The sequence below is a fragment of the Ambystoma mexicanum genome, chromosome 10 (assembly GCF_040938575.1).
Source record: "Ambystoma mexicanum isolate Mex_15411 chromosome 10, UKY_AmexF1_1, whole genome shotgun sequence".
Lineage (NCBI taxonomy): Eukaryota > Metazoa > Chordata > Amphibia > Caudata > Ambystomatidae > Ambystoma > Ambystoma mexicanum.
The window spans coordinates 1,356,976,432-1,357,003,001 of NC_090932.1; the positions used below are offsets into that span (position 1 = coordinate 1,356,976,432).

General features: G+C 46.0%; 1 protein-coding gene across 1 annotated transcript in view; it reads left to right on the forward strand.

Annotated features, from left to right (window-relative positions):
- HPS4 (HPS4 biogenesis of lysosomal organelles complex 3 subunit 2) overlaps window positions 1–26,570 on the forward strand; it is a 951,717-nt gene that overhangs the window by 820,652 nt on the left and 104,495 nt on the right. The window contains exon 14 of the mRNA XM_069619373.1: window positions 6,402–6,510. Coding sequence (XP_069475474.1) covers window positions 6,402–6,510 — 109 coding nt within the window. The remainder of the gene's footprint in view (window positions 1–6,401; window positions 6,511–26,570) is intronic.

Here is a 26,570-nt window from a genome sequence, read left to right on the forward strand (position 1 = left end):
GCTTTATCTTTCTCAGCCCCCATCTCTTGGTGGTAGATGGAGGCCTGAGCTTTGAGCTCCGTTACCAGAGCGTTAGTAGCTTCTATAACCTTGCTTTGTGCCACTACTTGGCCATGGAGTCCCTTGTTTTCCTCACAAAGGGACTCATTTTCTTTCTGTGAATCTTGAATTATCTGGAAATACTCAGACCTCTTCTTTTGCAGGAGACTAATCTCCTCACTCTGTGCATTTTTGGCCTTTGTTGTTGTAACGCTCACCTCATTCCCACGTTGGCGCGGCTCTGAAGATGGACTGGAAGGGCCCCTCTATTCTGGCTTCTCTGGCTCGCAAGAATACCCTCCTGTACGTGGAAAGGGAGTATTACCAACTGGCGGAAATAATGTTCAAGCCTCCCACTCCCATCCAACCCTCCGCGAAACCTCTTCCACGGTTCCCCGTGAAGCCTCACCTTAGGGTTTGGAATGGTGAGCTCTCCGTCCTGCTTCAGATGCAGGGGCGCGTTGAAACCCAGTTACTTCACTGGATTGAGGGTTGATGGAGTTCAGGTAAGCTTGACTGTTCAGATAAGGTGCTGTAATAGTTCTGTTCAAAGGTTCAAGCTCTTTAATTATGTCCGTTGTCTTATTGCAGCAAGCGCTAATGCTCATGTCCTTTTCCCCTTAGGGGCTGGGGTTCGGATGCCGGAGAAATGGCGCCGACCCGAAGTGAAGCGTGCCGCTTCAGTAAATGGCAGGTAAGTTCCGGATGAGCGCTCAGGTAATGTCTTTACAAACGCTCAACAATGACTTTGTCTTTTTTCCACATAGGGGCCGGGGTCCGGAGATGCCAGGAAGCGGCAGGACCCGAAATGCAGAGGGAAATATCCAACAGGTAAGTCTTAAAAGGAAACTGAGCTTTCCTTATTCCTTTTCTCCCTCTCACCTTTGTTCTTGTCTTTTTTCCTCTAGGCACCGGAACGTAGCTGAATCCGGAAGATCGCTGCTGAAGATGGAAGCGCCTTGCCAAGGTGAGTGAAATGCAGCGCTGCAGCGATCGAAACGAAATGCTTTAAAAAAGATGTCTTCCTTTTCAGGATCGTCGGTGAAGTGAATCCGGAATGCAGATTTAGCAGGTAAGGGCTTTTCTTCACCTAATCTCTCCTTTCTCCCCTTTCTCCCCTTGCAGGTGTTCCAGGGTGCTGGCAGGCGTGGCTGAAGTCAGGATGCAGGAGCAGACACGGTGAGCGTCCAGCTGCTAGGTGCAGAACAATGCGAAGCACGTGTGGCTGATCGGGTGTGGTTTAAATAGCCTTGGAAGAAGTTCCTGGTATGTATCCTTCCACCAATCGGGTATGTATCCTTCCCCGACCACACCCAGGTGGTGAAGTAGTCCCACAGGTAAAGTAGTCCCATTCAGGCCTCAAGAGGGCCTGGATGAAGCAGCATGGTGTGCATCAGGTAAGTGTGCACCCAAGCACTTAAACACATATCCTCTCTTATGAGCCTGGCGCCTAAGGCGCCAGGACTGGGGGCCCCTATGAGCCTGGCGCCTAAGGCGCCAGGACTGAGTCCAAAGGGCCCCGACTTGGGCCCGCTGGGACTTCCCAGGGGAAAATGATGTCTGCCTCTGGGGTTGCTGGGCCCGGCCTGGCTCCTTAGAGGCAGGCATCATGACAGTTGTCTGCTCTTAATCCAATTCTACTTGCCTTACGTGTCCTGTACATTTTTCATTTTCTACCCTCATGTGAGACAGTTCCTGAAAACATGACTTACTTTTTTCCAGGTCTGTCTTTAACTGGCACACTTCCTGACACAGGGCACCTTTTTCCTGACACGGTGTCCTATTCAGTTCACTAAGGTGATTTCTCTGTTTCATAGCGCTCAACTTCTGGCGCTCCTGGTCCAATTGAACCTGGAAATGGACCTCCTTTATGACCCGCTGGTTATTCTCCTCTTATTTGATTAATCTGATTTTGAAATGCACCCATGTCCTCTAAGCATGCTCTACTGTATGCTGTCATGGCCACTAGTCAAGGGGCCAGTCCTCTCTCATCCCCAGGGTCCCATTGGACCCAGTCCTGGCGCCTCTGGCTCTGGCCTCTGGCGCCAGGCTTATTTTAAAGTGTGCTCTGCACACTCTAGACCAAGGGCGTGTGCAGCTGGCCCGGGCATGGCCATGGTCCAGAACTGGAAGGCATGTTCTACAGTCCCAAAGAAGGGCAAGGTGGAGTTTGTAGGCAGAGCTAAAGGGAGGAGCTGGAACCAGCCCATATAAGGCCATCCCGTCCACGTGCCCTCTCTTCGCGTTATTCTGCTTCCAAGCAGCGTAACGCTCTCCGCTGTGCTTACCTGCGCATCACTGGATTTCAACAGCCTCATCCTGAAGATACTCCTGAGAACGCTTCTTGCCTGCAGTCTACCGATACATCGCGGCGAGCGTCTTCACTCCAACTACTCCATCGCTGCGGACGCTTCTTACCTGCTGTCAACTGCTACATCTCTGGCCGCGCATCCTACCTGCTACCAGCCAACACATCGCTGAGCGTACGGCTTCCAGCCACCACATCGCTGAGCGTGCATCTTACCTGTTGCCAGCTGCTACATCGCTGAGTGCACATCTTACCTGCAACTCGTCGCTGCCTGTGCCAGACTCTTCTTCTTACCTGCATTCCATTACGGTCGTAGCTGAAGTCGTCTTCTCACCAGCATCCATCACGGTCGGAGTCGGAGTCGTCCTGCAACCGCAAATCTTCATCGAGAATTCGGACGCCATTCTTCATAATCGGCCTGCACCTACGAGGAAATAAAAACTGCAATGTTGATTTCTGTATGGTATTAAGACACCTTTCATGTATCTAGACATATACAGCTTTGGCTCTGCAACATTGCTCAAGGCAGAGGTCATAAACATATATTGCCACATCTGTACCCCATTTGTTCTTACAGGTCACCTTAGGCGGCACTGGATTTCAATGGGGTTCTGATTTCACAAGTATAGAGCACAGCAGATTGTACACCACTATGCTTAGCTCTGACAAAAACAAGTAGTCTTCCCTTATTCTTTTGCCCCCTCCACCCACTTGCCCATCCACACAACCACACAGTAAGTTATCAATTCACTCAATCAAATGCCCAGACTGTAAAGACTGGTAGGGGGGTCTGTACTTCCGCTCTCTATATGGTAGAGGGGAGGCACAGAGGACCCCAGCCAAGATTCTCTAATATGGTAACGATGGACGAGCAATCAAGGCCTAGCTTCTCAGGAGGTGATGCAGGCTGGTTCTTAAGTACAGTGTATCCCCAAGCCCCCACAAAGGAATGTCCACACACTGTATTACTGAAAACACAGTCTTTATATAATTAATATTCAAGGGTTATGTACACTTATTACAATAACGCACTTTGTGCTCAGGAAAATCAATAATGGTAAATATGTACAATTCTAAAGTGGTACCACTAATATTAGACCTCATTAAAGTGCATTCACAATACTGTTACAATGGCACACAGATCAATAAGAAGGAAACCAGCAATAGAGAGAGGAGAGATAACAGAGGGTTGAAACAATAGGCAGAATACTGGCCCTTGCTACTGGACACAGTTCTGTGTGGAGATCCCCCCACCTGGGCAACCTGTAAAATAAAGGGATATGACACAAGCCCAGTCCATATATTGTTCAACAGTCTTATTCTCTCCTGCAATGTTTTTACCCCCCCAATGTACCTGGTGGAGTCGAGTTCTTCGAAGAGGCGTCGACAGATCCTTCTTGAATGACCCCCTTTAAAGCAGGAGTCACGGATCGTCGAGCGGCGTCGAGAAGCGTCGAGGAACTCGGTGTTCGGTGTCGGGGAATCGACGGCCCTTCTTGAATGCCTTCCCTTTCAAGCGGGAGACACGGGGCGTCGAACGTCCGACAACAAACAAGGTAGAACGGCGTCGATGAGGCGGCAGGCTTCGATCCGAGCGGTGCTCGTCGGCGTCGAGACGTCGGCGTCCTGCGAGGAAGAGGCGTGCGGGGCACCTCGGCGACACTAGTTCTGGACCGCAAAGATTGTGAATGACGGTGGCCCAGCAAGGGCGTCGAGTCGCTCGGGTCTTTGGGGTCGTGAGGTGGCGGGAAACCCACCGGCGGATTCTCCTCGGCGCGTTGGTCGTCCTCGACTTTCTCCGGCAGGACAAAAGCGGTCGACGGTGCGGACGAGGGAGTCCTTCGAGTCAAATGTTCTTAGGCAAGGAGCGGACGGCTCCGGTCGTCGGCGGCTCGGCGTCAAGTGGTTCCCACGGCTGGGCAACACAACTTCGACGGGCCTCCAGCGGTTGCACAGACCTGCGAACCCTGGTCGACGGCAATGGACTTCGACAGCGTCGATGTCCGGGTGCTTTACTTCGGTCTCCTCGGCAGTCCCCTTCTCCGGTCGGCAGCCTTTCGATGGTCTGGCGTCCAGGGAGCTTCGGCGAAGATTCAGCGGTGCTCGATGGTCCCTCGGAGCACGGGAAGAGGGCGCCTAGCCAGGTCCTCTCTCGGGTCAGTCCTCGACGATTTCGACAACCTTCAGTTCCGTCGAAGCCAATGCCATAGCAAGTCTTCTTCTTCCAGCTGGACGTCGAGGATCAGAAAATCCAGTTACTCTTGAGTGGAGACTCAGCTTCTGAATGCTTCTGAACTGAACACGTCTCCAGTGGTGAGAGGTCCCCAGATATACTATCCTCACTCTCATCCACGCTGCTGGCACACACTCAGCAGCCAATCATACTGCAGGCCATTCATGCAGTCAGTCAGCCAATCAGGCACACAGTGCATTCAGGCCACACTCCTCCCTTCCAGACACTCACAACAAGGAATGTGGATTGGGACAAGTACCCAGCCATTCAACACTACACACTGCATTCAGGCCAGTTTCGGGCAGGGCTGTCTCAGTCCTTGTCTCACATGCCAGAAACCAGACAACCACAACAAGGAGTGTATATTGGTCACACTCTCCATTCACCCAGGTCCCACCCACAGGAGGTACCCACAACATACAGTCACAGGGAAGGCTCCAGTCAGTCTAGCTGGGCCTTCACAACAACACCATATATGGAACTTCCACCCAACCGCAGGTCAGGGGGAAGGGACAGAGTCAGGGCTTCCCAGGACTTTGGGAACAACAAGACAACAGGCAATAGAAAGCAAGAGGCCACAGGGGCCATCTTGTTTTCTATCAGGAATCAACTGATCCCAATGGCAGGGCCTGGGTATCCCAAAATGGAGGACACCCAGAGCACCTGTCCAATTCAGCATGGAGCTGCCACCAGCCCATACCCTGCTCTGTGGGCCACCCACAGGTGCCCAAAAACATACACTAGGGGCACAGGGTTGTACCCCTACCCATGGGTGCCATAAGGGTATCCCATGGGTCTGTTCACCAAACCAAAAGAGAGAGCTGCACTGCCAGGAGTCCCAAATGGATTCCTGGGCAGAAAACATAACAGAACACACGGTAAAAACAGAAAAAGGACAAGGATTCAGAGGCCCTGTCCCTCAGATGCATTTCCAGCATCACACAGACCCACCCATCCATTCACTCGCACATCCGTGCAATCTCACACCCCTATACCTCCAACCACTCGCCCATTCCCACATCATCCATTCTTAAACCTACACAGCCATCTGCACAATCCGCCCTCTCACAAACACGCATGGATGTACCAACTCATACCCCCTTTGCACAACTATGTACAAACGTTACTTGCTTTATTTGTATAGAGTCTGCACTGCCACATTTATTGCTACCATGGGGGTTCAATGCAGCTCTATGATCCATTTGACAAAACCTGTAAAAAGGACTTGTTTCTCAGTTCCTTTTAATTTGTTGCGCTTCTGTGATTAATCTCATGTCAAATAGGTTAGGTCATGAACAATGTGCACTATTTTCTTGCCATCATTTAAAACATTTTCCTCCTTTCCGATTATGACAGTCTATTGATGTTGACTTTTGGGGATGGATTTTGACTAGAAAAAATGTATCAGTACAGTGTATTAAAAGGATGTGATTATGTTTTGGTCAAATCTTATGATTCAATTATTGTGGGAAGTGTTTTGGTGTAAATATGGCTTTAACTTTTTCAGTACCCTTGTGTATCTAGATCTGAAATATATTTGCCAGGGATATAGCCCTCAGAAGCCGACGTTTTAGACTTTTTAGTAGTAGTGAAACACACTGTAGAGCCACTGTGACTCGCACAAACCAGACACATACACAGGCAGGACATGGGCCGCTCTGGGTGTGCCTGAACAGTGGAGGCTCCCCGGTGCTGAAGGGATGTAGGTTAAATACATAGAAGTCAGCTGCATTGCTTCATCAAATCTTTTAAGGAGTGTGGTTTGTGTACATTGCTATGAATTCTTATTCCCCTGTGCCTTCTGTATTTTTGTATCTGCAGCTAATCTGCAGCAGAGTCCCAGTGATCCTGTTCAGCATTTTCTCAGGGCTGTTGGTCTGATGCATTCCGATTTCCTCCATCACCCTACCATTCATGAAGTAACCATAAGGTATGGTTTCTGAGTTCTGTGTAAAGAATACACCATTATCGTGTTTTCAATTTTAGATTGACATTTTCGTAAAATAACATTTCAATTTGTCATTATATTTTGTTTAGTTCATCACTACGCTACTTTAGTTCTAACAGCCAAATGCTTTTACAGCAAATTCTAGCATTGCTTGGCCATTTTGTGTCGCGTGTCCTACCTTTTTACTGACAGTGCAGTTTCCAGACACTGATTATGAACAAGGTTCCTAGTGATGACAGATGACACCACTGCAAGATTCTACATAAACAAGGAGGTACACACTCCCCTTCTCTGTCGAGGGTTGCTCAACGGAACTGGCAATGGTGTAGCCAAAGGAATATCTGGTTAAAAGTGCAGCATGTTTAAGGCATAGACCAGTATTCGGCAGAGAAGTCGTACAATAGGTTTGGTAGCCTGACACAAGCACACTCAGATTTTCCACAAGTTGGACACTCTAAACAGACTTATTTGCGAAAAGCCCAAGCACAAATGCCACAGTTTTACATCTAGACACCGAGAACGCAAGCTATTACGCAACGCTGTATGGATGAGTTGGTCAGGAATATTGGCATGCGCTGCTCCCTTTTAAACTAACAGACATCTCTTCTACACACAGCTGTGCACAAACTACCTTAGGAACAGTTAACCATCTTGATCCCCCCCACATGGGCATGCCAAGTGTGGTACCCACATCGCCTTCATATGTCAGTACAATTACCCATCAAGCTACATCCCTTCCACATTTTGCCAATGTAGCAAAAGCACCAGATAGAGCATCCCAGTCCATAAACCATGAACTTTGCAGCCTGGCTTCTGAAGTCCTAGAATTTGCTCACCTGAAGTATTAGAATTTTGGCCAAGACTGTGTATCGACACACTCCAGAAGGCATACAAAGCTTAATGCCAACTGTTACTACTTCAATAAAGGGAAAATATTTATGTGGAGCAACAAGAGATGGGTCAGTCCACTAGATTTGTCTCTCGTTTCTGTGCTGTTCCTTCTGATGACATTGGAGGCTATAGAGTCCTTGCCATCATGGCCGGCGTAGACGCCAGCACTGCATGATGACATTGAATGCTGCTCACCTTCCTGGAGAGTCAACTGTGGGGATGCTGGATAGTTCACCCCATCTCAATGCTCTGGTAAGCATTCTCCTGACCAGACTCACTGCTCTCTTCCCTGTTGTTCCATTTCTTCTGCCCCTGTGCTCCTCCCTGGTTTTCGTGGAAATTCTTTCCTGGCTCACCTCTTGCTTATGACAAAAAACGGCTACCAATACACCACCTCCCATCTTCTCCTGGCCTCCTGCAAGCTCCAGCCCTTCTTTTTCTGGCCCTCCGCTGTAGTGATTCTGTCCCTCAAGCAGCCTTCTCCTTGTGACCGGGCACTTTGACTTCTGGCTCTCCCCTGCCTTCTGTGACATGGTCTGGAATATGATCCTGTCAAGTGGGGATGGGGCTCCTCTCAACCTGGGATGGGTGGTCTACCAGGATTTGCACTATAGCCAGTCCCGCCCCAGAGGTGGGTGTGTGAGTTAGAAGGGCCCCTGTGCCTTCTACATTTGCCTGCTTGCATGAAATCAGTACCACCTTATCTTGCTTTATGCCTGTACTCACCAATGCTGGCAAGTCTTTCTTGTCCCGTAGGACACGGCATCCAGCATGTGTAGCAGTGGAAGAACAAGCGATCAACCTGACAGAGCGACAATAGGGAGTGGCTGTGCTGGAGAAGGGCATCTTTCACTGCAGAAGGGCACATCAAACGTGCTATGCGACCCAAACCAGCTCTAGCATAAGAACCCGAGGTTCAGCAAGTATGCAGAGCGGTCCACTCGGTATTCCAGCAATCCCAGGGATCTATGCAAGACCCATCAAAAAAGGGCAGAAGAGTATTCCCCCTGCCAAACTGGCATACTAAACTCTCTGCCATGCCGTCACACAAACTTGGACATTGACTGTGGTAATAATGGACCACCATTCCCAAAGGCAGGCAGACCCCCATATTAGAAAGCGTAGGGCTCAAAACCCCTTTGTGTTTTCTCACCTGTAACACCTCTCCATGGGCAAAGGAAAGTCAGTGGCTGTCCCGGGGAACCAGGTGAGGGAGAGAGCCAACGGAGATGCAAGGGGGAATGATAAAAAGGGTCACAGGAAACCGGAAGGTTTGGGTATTTGGATGAGGTCCAGGGGGGAGGGAAACGAAGCAGAGAGATTACGGTGCAGAGGAGAGAAGGTGTGGGGGGGAAGAGTAGCGCTGTAGAGGGAGAGTTGGGGCAGAGCAAGTAGAGTGGGAGGGGAGAGTTGGGAGGGGAGAAAGACAGGGGAGAGTGGGAGTGGGAGTGGTGAGGGACAGTAGGAGTGGAGGGAAGGGAGCGGCAAACACAGAGGGGAGAGGGTTGGAGAGGAGGGGGTGGAGTGATGTGGGCGGGTGTTTGGGAGGGGAATAGTGGAAAAGGGGGAGAGGAGCAGGCAGGAGCGGCAGGGCGGGAGAGTAGGAATAGGGGGATGGGGAGAGTAGGATGATGGGAGAATCGAAGGAGGGGAGAGTAAGAATAGGATTAGGGGAAACAGGAGAGAGGAGGAAAGAAGGCAGGGGAGGGAGGAGGGGAGAGGACATTTTAGGAATAGGAGGGAGAGAGTAGAAGTAAGGTAGAGGGGGGGGAGTAGGAGTAGGGGGGGAGAAGTTGTGGAGACTGATTATAAAGAAGTAAAACATCAGGGCGAGGAGTACACATACATTAAAGGGAAGGACCAAGCGGGCCCAAAGTGTCTGAAAGGCACCTATCCTTATCCTGAATTGCATTGGTTAACCTAGGTTTCGGACCACCTAGCGCAGGGATCTGCAACCTTTGGCTCTCCAGATGTTTTAGACTATGAAGTCCATGACCACTCACCATAGACTATGCTGCCTTGGGCTAATGGAAGTTGTACTCTAAAACATCTGGAGAGCCAAAGGTTGCATACCTGTGACCTAGATTGTTCCCAGTGGGGGATAGTTTGAAAGGGTGCTTGCTCTTAGAGCATCATCAGTCGACTGGTAGAATTATAGACAGTAGGGTATACTGATCTTCAGAGACCATACTGGGGTTAAGGGACGCCTGGGCCAGGGAGAAAACTGCCAGCACAAGTCAAGAAGGAGGGGGGGATGTCCCTTAGTGAGCCTCTTTCTGAATTCTCTGATATAAATCCTTGAACTGTCTTCGAGAATTGGTGTGTTCTTGTGGCCATCTGTGACACTCTATGCTTGTGGACTTTGTGTATAGCTCCTGCATCAAGATCTAGTTTTTTTCAGTGCACCACTTTTGTTGCCTGTGACCGGCTCCATTCTGGCTGTCACTTAATGAGGGGCTTTTCATGCAACACAGGCGTGTCAGCCTGGTGTAAGAAACCAGAAGGTGTCTCACCCACTAGTTCCCGGGGATCTGTCATCCAGGTGGCCTAGAACACTGCAATCGCTTTTGGATCCAGTTTCTGTAGGGTGGGGGGTTGCAGGGGGGTGGGGGGGTTGCACCAGTGCAGGAGGATCACCTGGGTGAGTGGTCTTGTGGGAGTGGGACACTGGATGGTGGGATGCGTATCCCCTTCCTTGTAACACTTTTTGCCCCATCCTACCAAGTAGGATATTTAGGAACTTGCCTTGGCACACCCTCAGCCCTGAATGTTCACCCTTACTCTTAAGGTGGCCCCAGCCCATGTAGCACTCAACAACCCAAGGACTTCATCTTGGCTCACCCATGAGCTCGGAATCCCCAGCACTTACACCCTCTGCCCTCTTCCTTGCTGCGCTTGCACATTCTGAATACTCACAATGCATAGTAGGTTTGTCCTTTATTCTTTTTTCCTCTACTGCCCTTGTTAAATATTGTGTTTTGTAATGTATTTCATTCCATTGTTCCGTCCCCTCGCCCTGTGGGTGCTTTCAAACAGTATTTTACTTGCTGTAAAAGCGCCTAACAAGCAAACAATAAATAAATAACTCTACCCCTGCTCCTTTTACAACACAAACACTTTCTCACTGACAGCCCACTCTAGGGTAAAAGAGACTAACACCCGAGCTGTATACCTGACATGTCCCAATACTATAGTCAGGGAAGGTCAGGTAATTATCAACAGTCACTCGCACCTGACTTCCATTACATTTCCCCACACGGATAAGAGGTGGGGTACGAGAGCACACGCTGAGCGAGGCAAAGCACACAAGGAAACAGCAGTTTCGAGACGGCAGCTGAGCAAGAGAGGAAGGAAGGCAAAACCGAAGCAGATTGCAAGGAGGGAAATTCCCTTGACATTTTTGACCAGGAACCGTTACTTTCCCGAAAACTCGAAAGAAAGCGTGAGATTAAGAAACTAGGCTGAAGAATCCTGCACTGTGTGTCGGAGATACCCAGGCCCTCGCACGTCAATAATAAACGGGGAGAATCACCAGCCATCGTGGTCCTGTCCTTGGATCCAAGAACAAAGACGCTTCAGTGAAAGCAACACAGCCGGTGGGTTGGAGAGACTGATAAAAGACTGGTCTGTGTTGAAGCCAAGGTTGCAAGCAGCAACATTGTAAGGTGAGCGCTGGAACGAACATTGTTCAAACACATATGAAAAGAGACGCCAGATAAGTTAAACTGCTGATGAGTGATTGAACTTTAAAGCAAGCGACAATACCTCTGACAGAGTGGTCTGGCACCGCGTGGGTGCTCAGTCGAAGGTCTCTGTAAGGTATCCAGCTGAGGAGTAACAAAAGTAGATGCATTTGATCCGAGATCATTTGAAAATGAAGGAATAAATGTGAATCGAAGTGGTAGCGACTGGTCAAGCAACTCTTTGATTTTGATGAAATAGAGAAAAATACATGAATCTGGTCCAAACTTGGCAGAGGGAAACCAACTGAAGATTTTGTGTTAAACTGGTTCCGAGTCTGGCAGAGGGGGGGGACCCATGGTGAATTGTAAATCACCCAAGAAGTTGTACATGAATCCTGAGGAGAAAGGAACTTTTGAAGTAAGAGACTTTGAATGGCAAAGAGACTTTGGTACAGAAGGCCCTGTTACTGGGATTTGAACTGCATTCTCGTGCTAGAGAAGCCATAGAATGTGCTAAGCTCGAGTGGGCCGCCTTGTCTCGTGTTGAAAACGTGGGGGAAGGGAAGCCAACGGCTTCAATATCCTGACATATCATTTCTTGAACACTTTTCTTTTGCATAACATTGTTACCCACACTATTTAATTGTATTTAGAAATAAGGATTGGCAAAAGGTTTATTAGTAATAGGCCCTTTTTATTTTGACAAGACAGCACTAGGAGTGTTATTATTTGATGGTCGTTGCTTGCTCCCATCTTTAGATTTAGGATTAGATGGGCTTTTATTTTTTAAACCCAGTTGAAGTTCAATAAACACCCTTGAACTGTGATCACTTGTGTATGTCTTACTGTTTGATACCATGCCTATCTTACACTGGCTACCAGAAAGGGCCGTCCTTAAAGGCTGCTTGCATAAGGTAAGGCCAAAGGCCAAGATTCTGCCACTAATATAAGTTCATACTTTATCTTTTAGAATCTGGCGTTGGTGTACTACTCACTCATACTCCTACATACCGTCCCCATTTCTGCTTATGTAAGAGAGTTCCTGTGGAGCAGTGACTTGATTGGAGCCTAAGCAGTGGTATACAGTGTTAAAGGCGACAACAAAAATATCAACAAACAATTGAGTGAATTTTTTAATAACTAATTATTTTCAGTGAACAACATAAATAACTAATTCTTGTTACATTTTATATTAACTATATTAGCTTCAACTACATTACTTTTTGAGAACCGCAATCTTCTTTTTTCGCCAGTAGGTATTGCTCTTTCTATGGCTTTTTCCTATTTACATAGACCTGAAACACTGCCATTTTTTGATTCTACTTTGAACGCGATTGGGATGCTTTTCTGGAGTTCCTGTTTGAATATGAATTTCTTCATTTTTTTCATGGATTTTCTGGTTTTTCGGATTAGGGTTTTGACCTGGATTCTTCTTTTTAGCTTACTGGTTTTTTTCTGGATGGATTTCCGTGCTCTTCTCGGTTTGTTTACATTGGATTTCTTTTCTTCTTTTCCTGATATTTTTCAGATTTAGATTGCAAATGTATGTTTCTCAGCATGTATTTTGGATGAATTTCTTCGTTCTTCAGAATTTTGGGTATTTGTGGCAGTTTGCATGGATAAGTGTTCTATGACTATTGGATTTATGGACTTCACTTGGTAAATTCATTGTATCTTTTTTCAGTATTTTAGATTACATGCAACGCTTTTTAAATAAACTATGTTCTCCACTTTTTCGAAATTGAGAATACACTCTTTTAAACGTAACTAGGAGTCTCTATACTTCTTACTTTGAACACCTGTTTTTTCTCTTGCTATGGTTTTTTATATGAATCAAAATGTGAGTGTGTTGCAGTGCAGACCAGTGCGCTACATTGTTTTCACCCACCGTGATCCTGACCAAGTCTTTGCTGTTAAACATCTCATGATTACGCGTAGCGGGAGTACAAGAGTGTTGCAGTGGAACTGTGAAATTTCGAGCAGAAGTCTTTTAGCATAGGTATGGAAGTACTTTTTGACATGATTAACAGTATGCGACAATGCTGAATCCTAGGTACCTGCCTGTCCGACACTGTTAATTGTTCACTTGCTAGCTGAACTCCCTTCTGCGCTTCCGCACACTTTCTGGTGTCTTCCCCTTGCTTATACAGAGCGACTGCAGGCTCTCCAGCCTTTGAGCTCTCTCCTTGTTAACCTTGTGTGTGGCTTTGCACTCTGCATGTTAATAACCCAAACAAAACATTGAGTTGCTGCGCTGAAGCACACGGCTCATGGCAGAACAAAGAATGAGTGATTAATTTGCCAGCTGACCACAAACTTTGAGTAACCAAACTGTGCAGCGTGACTGCAGGTCCTGAGCCTGTGAGCACTACACGCCAATAACCCAATCAAAACCACCAGTTGTGGCGTTGAAGCGCACAGCTCATGTCCGTGACTCTCTGCAGTGTGACTGCCGGCTTTGAGTCTTTGTTCTCTGCAGGACTTTAATATATTGAGGACATTGGCCTGTGGAATTTGGGAAAACTTGGGTTAAGGCACTTCTTTTCCTTGATATATCTTCCTTCCCTCCAGTGTGCTCTGGGGCTCCCCAATTCCATCTGGGAGTAAATACCTGCACAAGGTGGCATACCCCTAATTTTCATAACTTACAGAATGCCTAAACCAAATTAACATCCAGTGCAAAAGTAAACACTTGCGCAATTTGACCCATGGAAAACTAGACCCGCTTGGCCCTCCATGTCCCAAGAAAAGAAAAAGGGACCGATTGGGTTTACCAGACACAACGAAAATTCAAAACATACATGGATCTAGAGTGCCCTCAGCCAATAGAGGTGCAGAGTGTTATAGTGCCAATTGAAACCGAAGAGGTTATTGGTGATACACAGAACAACATGATAATCTCTTCCCCAGCTCCTTTGGTATTGATAACAACGGCTCACTTTTGAATCATTGTATAAATCTTTGCAGGAACTCTATGGTTATTGGGAAGGACAATCATGATAATGTAATAGGCTCTGAGTTATCTGATGCGCCTGATTTGGAAAAGCTTGTTACATCTTCAGAAATTACCGCTAGTGACACAGACACTGACAGCCCCATATACAACTCTGATTACCGGGCTAAATCGACTCCTGTGAAGGGGTCTCTGCTTGGAAAAATTCTAAATCGAGAGCCAAAAACTGATGCCTTGTTTCATCTATGCTCTAATATAGCCGGGGACTACAGAGGACTAAAAGAAACCATGGGAAAAGTACTGAAGGCAACCATCTCTAGGAGCATAGACAATTGCAAAGAGCTAAAGACGCCGAAGGGAAAACATCCCAACGGATCCCTGGGAAAGACCACTAGTGTATCTAGTTTAGGAGTAGGTCTAAAGACACTGCACATTTCTGCAGTTGGTACGCCAGGTCCAGAGCTCTCGACCCCTGCTCGACCTCCTCTTTCTCCGTATTTTGTGGTAATCCGACCCCACACAATTTACTGAGAAGGAGGGAACAAGGGTGGATACGGTCAGAGTGACGGCAGAGTCTGAGGAACAAGCTACCATGGCTCTGTGTACAGAACAGTCCATGCTAAATACTGCGCCCTTTCCAGATTTCTTAAAGCGATTAACAAAGAACAGAATATCTAATAGCTAAATCTAAGAGACTTTGTTGTAAGAGAGGTCTGTCTAAGCCCTCTACAACTACGACTTTAAGCAAGTTGGCAGGCCCATATATGGTTACAAATGAATGAGACTGGCAAGGAGGGTGATGCTGCAGGGCCCCATGGACAAATGGGTGGTGACCAGCAACAGCCCCACTGGAAAAAATTGGGACATAGCTGCAGGTGTTAGTTCATCTGCCACTGCATTGAAACCGCAGATCCACAAACAAAGCAGGAGTCAAATAACCCCCATAAATCCTACTGGCCTCTTGACGTACAGCGCCTTGGTGTAAAGCGCTCTATAAATAAATAAATTAATCAGTCAAACCAATTCCCTGAAACACTCAGTAATACGCCTGGTACCTTGTACTTTCAGGTGGACAAGCTACAAAGACCTGCGGACCAGAGTAGCCGATAATCTGATACCACACGATACCCGATACTAGATATATGAAATTGGTAGAACTGTGTCCGACGGCTAGCAGTCCTTATCTCAACAGAAGTTGGTTGTTGGAACTATTCCACATTATACTGGACCTTTGCAAAATTACAACAAATGACATCGCTACGCTAGAACTGCCTTGCTTGTCTAGCTATGCGAACTGGGTCATTGTATCATTCACCTTGCCGATTATTGTGAAATGTATATGTAAACTTGCACAAGACTTCAAAGATTTGGGATTTTAGCTCACTGCCTTACGTCCATTGGTTCGAAATGATCAGTATTGGGGAACGGGGTCTAGAAGAAATGTACATGGTCAGTCTGTGGGAGCTGGCTATATGTTGGATATGCAGAGGATTTGAGGGATTTTGGACTCGGGTGGGTGGGAACTGTTGAAGCCTACCCGTGTAGTCGACACCATTTAAGGTGGTTTCCTGGAACACCTGGGGGTTTGACTCCTTACTTAGAAATCAATGTGGTCTCCAACTAATAATAGGTTCAGGTATTTCTCTCACAGGAAACTTGGCTGACTGTCCCCTTTGATCTGGACGCCTGCAGCGTGGTTTTAAGACAGCAGTGGCTAGATCCAAGGGACGCAGTAGGGGTGGGCTCTGTATAGGAGCAAGGACAGTATAGGATTTAACCATACTGGGTGACTTTCCTGGCCACAATAATCTGATCTGTGCAACCCTAACAAAGTCGCATTTTGCTTTTGGTCCACTGCTGTTGGTCAGGCTCTACGACCACCCCCCACACCCCCACTGGTGGTGATCTTACAAAGTCCCGTAGGCTTGCTGTCACTGAGACGCTTAGGCAATGGTGTAGTCTGCACCCACATGTGGGCGTGATTTTGTCAGGCAATTTTAATGTGGATTGCACAAAACCAGATGACCCTGATCTGAAGGTAGGCAAACGCCAGACAGCACAGTTTAAGGGACAGGTCTGGTGGGTGGCCTTACTGGAATTTGACCTACCAATTGTCACATTGGGCAGTGTAATACCCTATCAGACCTGGTCAAATGCTGTATACAGCAGTTGTATAGATTTTATTTTTGTAAAATCTGCCATGTTGAAGAACTCCCCTGAACTGCATGTGAGCCCTATTGACATAAGCGATCATGCTGCATTAAGCATACAATGTCAGCTTCCATCCCAACGGTTAAGATCACGTTTGAGAGAAAATCCCACTGTCAATCTCCAGGGAAATAGACTCCAGTGGTTCATCCATAGCATTAACAATCTCAATTCTAGCCTTAGATTTGAAATTATGACTAACTCTGACCTCCTAAGCACCATGACTGGGAACTGAAAAACGTGCTAAATAGGCACTGTATAACTGTCCAAAATCTGCAGAGGAATACAAGTGTAAAGGACTGCAGCGTTGTTTGGCATAGAGATGGATAAGAGAAAGAAACAATTGAATAGTGCCATAAGAATAATTAGCAGAAGTGACCAAACGTCTTTTCAAGAGAAAAAGAAATTAAAAGCCCCAGCCAGATTTAAATATAGAAACTGGTTGCGAGATCATAAATGCAGTGAACATTCAACAAATTGTCCATTTTTATTAAAACTGCTTAGGACTCAGGACACTAAGAAGTTCTGGTTCCTATTAAGTACTTTTAGATCTGTAAAAACAAGCATAATCGAGAGTAACTGGGCAGCCCACATTAACATTTACTGAGCTAAGGTAAAGACACTCCTCAGATCTGTCACCCCTATGTTCCCAAGCCATGTTCCCAAGCCAGGCTCCCTGGTGTGGACCCATGTAAGCGAGGCCAATATAGCCTCAATAATTAACAAGTCAAAATCCTCTAGGCCCATTGGGCCGGACGGTATGAGCAATGAAATACTCACGAGATGTACTCCTGAGGGACCTGTTTCTACATGTGTGTGAGAGTGGGAGTCTTCCTTCCACATGGTTGGAGTCGATACTCCTACCTGTTCACAAGAAAGGGGCTTGCTCTAACCCTAATAATTACGGACTTCTTGCAATGCTTGACAGCAGCTCCAAGATATTCTCCCGGATCTTACTGGAGTTGCTAGTCATGTGGACTGATACATACTCAATATTAGATGCCACAGAAACAGGATTTAGGAAGGGGTACTGCACAATCTACTCTATTTGGGTACTTCTTACCCTTATCTCTGACACACAGCAAAACCATGGAACGAGACTCTACATGTCTTTCGTGGATTATAGTTCCGCCTTTGATTCCATCGATGGAGGGTGGCTGTGTTGAAAATTGAGGGAAAGGGGTTTGGACCCATCAGTGCAGTACTTTATAGAGAAGATGCATAGTGAGATGGTAGTTAGGACAAAGATGACACAGGAAGGGATACTCACTGAAGTATTCCCCACTAACACTGGCTTGAAGCAGGGCCACTATTATATAATATATAGGTTTTGGTTTTTGATGAGGCTTTAAAAACTGTACATAACTATCCTCCTAGAAATGGTGATTACACTATCACGTATGCTGATGAGTTATCTTTGATCAGACCCCAATAGAACTGCAACGCTCGCTTGACGCCTTGAAGGAATATGCGGACCTCAATGGTCTGTGCAGAATCATTGACAAGCACAAGATTATGAAAATTAGAAAACAGACACAAGGGGGGTGCCTTAACATGGTGATTGGGCGGGCAGCGCCTAAACTCATGGCCTACAGGGTGTCGGTGGGTTCCTGGCATTCTGTATGACTTGGAGACCTTACCGGAGGAGGAGGTGTATTGGCTGAAAAGGCTGGAGGGAAACTACTCAGATCTACATTGGATTTACCCACAGCAGTCCCAGTAGAAGTTATTCACCTGGAGTTAGGTTTAGCATCTCTCCAAACTGTATGTAAGTTGGCTGTCTGCAAACTATGGGCTAACGTATACTTTAAGCACCAAAAGAAGGAAGGCTTACAAGTTCCATGTACCAACACTGGAAGACTTGAACGAGCAGTACTTGTTTAGTGATATGCAAAGTCTGGTACTGAAACACTGTAAAAATAGTTATCTATGCACAGAGGCCTACTAGAAGAACACGGTTTGATTGGAGAATTAATGATAGAACAGTGGATGTGGTCCCTACGTACCTCTATTTAGGAATCCTGTTTGATGGCTTACCTTCAATCAATTCGCACTACAGGACTTTAGAACATAAGATCATGACTGCCATTTCCCAAACAAGGATAATACTGCATAGATTTGGCAAATTTACCATCAGGCCCACCATTACTTATTGGCGACAAAAAGTCTTACCCACTGTATTGTATGGCCTTGTGACCAAAAATATTGTCCATCCTACAATTCTACATAAATTAGAGTCAAAATTCTGGAGAGGTGTGTTAAACCTCCCGCAATGTGTACCGGGTCCTTGGCTACGACTTGAATTGGGTCTAACGTCCTTGAATGTGGAATATCATTGGAGACAGTGCTTTGTTTCGCAAGTGCTTGACCTTTTAGCAAAACTGACAACATACTAGCAACACTATCTGCTTACATGCTGTCCTCAGAGCATGCATTTGTTCAAAAGTGGGTTTCATATATTTATAGAATCTTGGCCAAAGCAGACATCAGCTTGGTAACCCTTATTGTAAATCCAACGAAAGCAAAGGTAAAAATGTTCAGATCTGACTGGATTGATACGAGAACCCAATGTCTCTCGTATAAAGATTTTCAAGTACTAGCCTTTGAGCATAAAAGACTCAAAGAGCTGGCTCCATACTTAAATCAATCTCCCTCCCTGCAATTGAGAACCACCATCTTACGCTTGCGGTTTAATCTATTTCCCACCCGTGATGTTCTGTCTAGAAGAAGGTTGTTGACGCCAAAGGAGAATTACTGTAGCTTCTGTCAGGATGTTGCAGTTAAAGAAACCCTTAAACATATCATTACTGAATGTCCGGCCTTAATTAATATAAGAAGTAGATATTTAGAGAAGCATATGCCCTACTTCGGTGCCATACAGCCTGACTTCCGATGGTCGGTAATATTATCCACTAACTCTATAAGCATTTGTGTTGCTACTTATAACCTATTCTCGGCCTTAAAAATAGAAACGAGTCCTTTGTCTTCAACTGGCTTGTAAATGTAAGGGGTTCTAAGCTTCTGGGAGGGTTCGCCTGTCTGTAAAAGAAATGTCTTCATCGAGATAATTTATGTTTCAAATATGTATAGGGTGTGTAGAGATAATGTAAGATATAGAGGTTTCGGTTTGTAAATTGAGAGACGTATACTATTTTATTCAGTCAGTGGAAATGATTCATAAATATGATTGGCATTTTAATTATGTGGTGCAATTATTTCTCTTAATTTCAATTTCAAACTATGTAAAGTTTTGTTAGTTTATGTCTTTCTGTTGGTTTTCTTTTATACCTGCATTATCTCCTTTTGTCATTTTTATTCGATTATACTGATGTATTTTGATGTATTTAAAGTGTAAATGAATTTTGTTTAAATATTGAAAAAGTTGAATCTTTTCAGCTATATTCAATAAAAGTAAAAAAAAAAATTAAAAAAATGTAAAAATATTGGCATGAAAAGATTACTGGGGACAATGGGTGAAGTTTTCGCCCCAGAGTTTGAAATGAAAACAAAGGATTTTGACCGCACTGAATTAATTACTTAGCAAACACGCAAAAATACGCCCAGTACTCGACCCAGGGCATGAATATAAAAACTCCACGGGAATATCTAATGAAACTGCATATGCCTTCACTAGTTTGTTTCATAATGAGCTTACATTTAGAAATATTGCTGGTATACGTAAACGCAGGGGCTTGGTGTTGCTAGGGATAAACGCCTATGTCACCAAGTAGTACAAGTTTGCTGACACAATGCATAATATCTGCCAGTGCTTATGACAAGGGTTACCATGAAACTATTAATTATACATCTGATCAGTTTTCGAGTTCCCTGTACGGTGCAAACTCAATGGTAACGATGGCAGCTGCATACCACGTCTGATTGCTGGTGAAAAAAAGATTAGATAACCGAAATGGAGAAGTTGCTGCAATCAGCTGGAATTGCGATAACACAGAGGACATAACTGAATTCATCTGCGAAATGGATTATATCCTGGGGAATGTGATTGAAATTTTAGTAAACACATTCACATTATCGTATTGTAATAGTGATGAACTGTGGTCTCTTTTAATGTATTTAACCAATTTGAAGTGAACATTTATGATGTATTTTGTGTTTTTATGGGATTTTATTATCTGCTTTATTTTATTCTTAAATGTTTTAATGTGTATGTTTGTAATAAGTACATTTTTTAGTGTTAAGGTCAATGTGACCAAAGACACTTAATTAAAAAAACAAATTTACAACAAAAAAACCTAAAAAAGTCCACAATGTCAGATTATTTGTCGTGAACGTGTGACGAATTCCATTGTGCCATCCTTCCAAGATGTTGTTTGTTTTGGCTGTTTCATCTTTGGTTTCTTGGTGACAGTTCCATAATTTAATAGGGAAACATGATTTTCTTCTTTTGCCACTTCTTGTGAGTTGTCCTAGCCAGTTAATGTTGAAATAATCTAATATTGTCTCAAAACTCTTAGTTGGTCTTAAAAAACTTGGTTTGTGTTAATTTTTCATAATATTGTTCCTCATGGTTTTCAGGTACAAATGCTAATGAAAATAATTGTTTTATGTGTTACTCATGCACCTTACTCCAATGTCGCCATTTGCATCAGTCGTTGTTTGGTTTTCATTATATTGAATTCATTTAATGAATTTCGTTATTTGGGGTTTCGTTGTAATATGTTCGTTATTTGTAATTGTTGACATTTAAGTTTCGTTATTAACATATGTAACCAAGCACAGCAACAAGTGCTTTCCCTTTAAAAATGTGCACACACAGTGCAGCCACACCCTTTCCGCACTACATGCTCCAACTCTCAGCCACTTTATCTCCATCAGATAGGTCAGATGCCGGACAGTGTTCCTTCAGTTTGCCACCTTCTTGTGGTATTTTTTCTTTTATTCATTTTCCCCTTGGTAATGCTCCTGTGAATGCCAGGTAAACCATTTTTTTCTGTGTGCGCGCTGTCCCAAGTTGTTCACACTTTGTTTATAGTGCTTGTAGCTTCGTTACTCCTGGGACAACTGTGCTCTCTGTGACAGACCTTCTTAGAATTTGCTGAAGCACCAGCTTACAGATCTTGATGGCCAGTCCTCCAGATAACCTAAGGAACTTTGTTGTCGCGAGGAAGGTAGGGAAGTCTCTTTTGTCATCGGTACCCCAACCAGGCCACTCCTTCTTGGGAACAGACTTGGTTGGAAGGGCCCATCCAGGGCCTAAAGCATCTAACCATCACACCAATGGCATCTGCCTGGAGGCTTCTGGGGAGGCTCACTAGTTCCTGCGCTGAGGATCCTTCAGGGTCTGTCACGAAACTTCGGTCTTAGGGGAGTTTGGCCTCTGTGAGTACTTTTACTGGGGACACTGGTCACCATCACCGTACCACATGCTGCGGGATGCAATGGTGCACCGTCCTCCGGTGGGAACAGTATTGGGTTCAGACTTTGCCCAATCACCAGATGATGCTTCTCGGGCAGTCTCTGTAACGCTCACCTGGCTCCCACGGAGGCGCTGACCTGGTCTGGATTGCTGTGACCTCTTCAAGCGTGATGCGCAGGATTCGAAACACCGACTGAACTGGACCCCCAAATCTGACTTGTCTGGCCCGTAGAAAAATCTTTCTGTAGGTGGAGAAAGGGGATTAACTGTCTGCAGAGTATTGTGATTGCTTCCCAGCTCCCCTTTGCTCTTCTCTGACCACCTCCGAAATCCCCAATCAAGGCTCACCTTAATGTTTGAATGGATGAGCTCTCCATCCTGCTTCTGGTGCAGGGGCGCGTATTTGACCAGTTACTTCACTGGTTTCGGAAGGCGAAATGCCGTAAGTATGCAGTTTAAAAAGTTCCAGAGCAGAGTCTTCTCTTTGTTAGCTTTTCTTACCCTGCGATCTGTCCTTATTTTCAGGTGCAGAGTGGAAGTGATGCTTCGAGGGATATTGCCGGAGATAAACTCAGGTGAGTTTGTGATAACATGATCCCTTTAAATGTCTTTGAATCCCTCTAGTAATGTCTTCTTTTTTCCCCTTAGGGGCCGGGGTGCGGTACCAGGCCAAGAAGTGGCGCCGACCCGAAATGAGGAGTGCTTCCGTCAAATATGGCCAGGTAAGTCTTGTGACGGAAAATCAGGCTTTCCTCATTTGTTTCTCCTGCTCACCTTTTGTCTCTTCTTCTCCCCTGCAGGTGCAGAGATGTGGCGGAATGCCCAGAAGGTCGCGGTGGATAGTGAAGAGCCCACGAGGCAGGTGAGTGATGCGCGGCGCTGCAACAAGTAGCGCGATGCTTTTAAAGAATGTCTATCTTCAGGATCGCTGGCGTGATGCTTCCGGACACAGGTAGGAAGTTAGATTAAGTTCTTGGTTTTCACCTTTTCTCTTCCCTTCCTTCCTTTCAGGTATCCCAAGATCGAGGCGGGCGTGGCTGGAGGCAAGATGCAGGAGCAGGCACGGTGAGCGTTCAGCTGCTAGATGCAGAGCAACGCGAAGCACGTGTGGCAGTCCGGGCGTGGTTTAAATAGCCTTGGAAGAAGTTCCAGGTAAGTATTCTTTCACGGTCCCCACCCAAGTAAAATAGTTCCTTTGATAAAATAGTCCCTCCTAAGCCTCATTTGGCTTGAGGCTTCATGCAGCATGGTCTGCGTCAGGTAAGTGCACCAAACACCCTCTTTTATGAGCCTGGCGCCTATGGCGCCAGGACTGATGTCCAACATGAGCCTGGCGCCAAAGGCGCCAGGACAAAGTCCAAAGAGCCCCTACTAGGGGCCGCTGGGCTTTTACCCGAGGGCATGATGCCTGCTCCCGGGGGTGCTGGGCCAGTCCTGGTTCTCCGGGGGTAGGCATCATGACAGCACTCCCCCCCCCCCCCCCCCCCCCAAGGCCCCTCCCAAGGTCGTTCCCTCTGGAGGTTTCGGTTTGTTTGGGAAATCCCGATGGAACTTTTTTACCAGCCGAGGTGCATGTACGTGGTCGCTGGGTTCCCAAGACCTTTCCTGAGGCCCGTACCCTTTCCAATCAATTAGATAGAAAAGTTTTGATTTTGAAATTTTAGAATCCAAAATGTTCTTCACCTCGAATTCAGGCTCCCCATCTATCTGAATTGGTTCTGGTGGCTTTATTAATCTGGTTCCTGGTTGCACTGGTTTCAAAAGTGACACATGAAAAACGGGATGAATCCGCATGTTAGTTGGCAGATCGAGCTTGACTGCCACAGGATTAATGATAGCTTTGATCGAATAAGGGCCCAAATACTTTGGATTAAAAGTTCGAGGTCCCTTGAGCAATAAATGTTTGGTAGCCAACCATACTTGGTCTCCTATTTGGTATGAAGGCGCCTCCTTCCGATGCAGATCTGTATTTTTCTTGTATTTCTCTTTCGCTTATTGCAAATGGGCAGTTGCATTCTTGAATGCTTGAGTTATAGTGGAATGCAAATGGTCTACAACGGGCATTTCAAGGCTCGGAGGAGAGTCTAGGTCTGAAGTACGAGGGTGATGTCCATATAGGGTGTAAAAGGGGCTTTGTCCAGTTCCAGAGTGCACCGAGTTATTGTATGCATATTCGGCCACCCATAACAAATCCTTCCAATTACTCTCCGATTGGTGCAACATACACCGTAGGTATTGTTCAAGGGTCTGGTTTGTTCTCTCCGTCTGACCATCGGTCTGTGGGTGATGGCTGGTTGAGAGTCTTACGTCGATTTGTGCCAGTTGACAACACCTTTTCCAAAAATGTGAAATAAACTGGCTTCCCCGGTCGGAAACTAATATGGACGGGAATTCATGCAAGCGGATATTTTCGAGGAATTCCTTAGCAAGGACAGAAGCTGAAGGTAATCCTTTCAACGGAATAAAATGAGCCATTTTAGAAAATAGATCCACCACAACCAGAATAGTATTGTATCCATTACAAGGGGGCAGGTCCGTGATAAAATCTAGTGACAAGGTGTGCCAAGGCGCTGGTGGAATGTCTAAAGGCTGAAGAAGACCGGCGGGTTTTGTCTTTTGGCCTTTGTTTTGGGCGCAAACTCCACAGGACATCACGAAAGATTTAATATCCTTTCGCCAGGAAGGCCACCAGAATTGTCGTTTTAATTTTTTCCTCAGTTTTGGCAATGCCAGGATGTCCTTCCATCAGGGTATCATGATGACGGGAAATAACCAGTTCTTGTAATTCCTTTTCTGGCAGAAATAAGCGTCCTTGGAAGTAAGGTAGGCCATCGTTGACCGAAAAGTAAGACCCCCTTTGGATCCAATCCTGCAAGGCGGTAGAGTCCAGGAGTTGTTTTACTCGTGCTTGAATGTCTTCAAAGGTTTGTAAGGAGGTTAATCCCAAAATTCTTTGTTCGGGAATGATCGCCACAGGTTCTGAATCAGTGTCTATTTCTCCCATTCCTGTTCTAGATAGTGCGTCTGCTTTGCCATTCTTACAGCTGGGACGGTAAGTGATTATGAAATCAAACTCAGCAAAGAACAAAGCCCATCGGAGCTGACGTGATTATTGAGCCTTGGCAGTCTTTAAATATTGTAAATTTCGGTGATCAGTGATCACGGTGATGGTGTGCCTGGCGCCAAGAAGATAATGTCGCCAAGCCTTAAAGGCGGACTTAATGGCTAATAATTCCTTATCGGTAATTGCATAATTTACCTCAGGCGGTGAGAACTTTCTGGACCAAAATGCTACAGGATGCAGTTGGTTGGTTTCAGGGTCTTTCTGAGACAGGACAGCTCCCATGGCTAAACTGGACGCGTCAGTTTCGACTATGTATGGGAGATCGGGACGCGGGTGCTTCAAAATGGGTGCAGACGTGAATTTAGCTTTCAATTCCTGAAAGGCCTTTCGGCTTCCTTGGTCCATTTCAAACGTTTATTTTTTCGCAAAAGTGCAGTGATGGGTTGTACTACACGTGAAAATTCCGGAATAAATCTGCGATAAAAATTGGCAAAACCAAGCATGCTTTGGACCCCTTTTACCGAGCTAGGAGATGGCCATTTGAGGATGGCCTCCACTTTCCGTGAGTCCATTCAGACCCCATTAGGTGTCGGGATAAATCCAAGAAACTCCACCTCGTTGGTATGGAAAACACACTTTTCCAGCTTAGCAAACAGTTTGTGCTGGCGCAATTTCTCAAGGACGGCCCGGACATGCTTTCTGTGATCAGATTCCGAAGAGGAGTACACAAGAATGTCATCGATATATATGACAACACAAACATCGATAAGTTCCCGAAGGACATCGTTCATGAAGAATTGGAAGGCAGCAGGCGCATTGCACAACCCAAAAGGCATCACCTGGTATTCGAATAAACCATATTTTGTACGGAAGGCCGTTTTCCATATGTCGCCTTCTTTTACTCGCACCAGATGATAAGCCCCTCGGAGATCTAACTTGGTGTATACGCAAGCGTCCTTCACCTGGTCAAGGAGTTCAGGGATCAAAGGCAGAGGGTAACGGTTTTTAACCGTTATCTGGTTCAATGCGCGGTAGTCGATAAGTTCTAAGGTCGCCTTCTTTTTTGGGCACGAAGAACAAAGCCGAGGATGCTGGGGACTTTGACGGGCGAATGAAACCATTGGCTAGGTATTGATCTAAATATTGTTTCAACTGCCGGTTCTCAGGTTCAGTAAGGGCATAAATCCTGCTACAAGGGGGTTATGCACCGGGCACCAGATCGATTTGGCAATCGTACGGTCTGTGGGGGGAGTAACGTGTTGGCCTGTTCCTTTTGGAAGACGTCCTGAAAGTCTTGGTATTCCGGAGGTAGTTGCATGGAGACAGAGGTTACAGATGCTAGACTAATCTTCAGATTTTCTGGGTAGCAGGTTTGTGCACAATCCGGGAAGGTTATTCTCTTTGCTCGCCAATCAATTCGAGGATTATGTGTCTCTAACCAAGGAATTCCAAGAATAACCTGAAACTGTGGGGCCTTGATTACGTCAAACACAACTGCCTCCCGATGGCCCTCCGGACCAATAAGAGTCACCTCAGTAGTGGAATGTGTTACCGGTCCTGAGGCAATTTCAGTTCCATCGACTGTGGTGATGACATCTTTGCTGGTTTTTGGACGCAGAGGGAGGTTAATCCTAGAGACCAATTCACGATCCACATAGTTTCCTATAGCCCCACTATCGATGTATGCCTTTATTGCATGCAACCGCTTAGGCTGTTCCGGATCTACGAGAACCATTGGCACAATGAAAAGCGAGGTCTGAGAGTTAGTTTTCAAGCTCGGCAAGCGGACCCCTACGCTTGTCGGGCGGAGTCGTTTCCCGAAACAGTCTTCATGGTTTTTATCAGCGGCTCTTACCACCTTCTTGG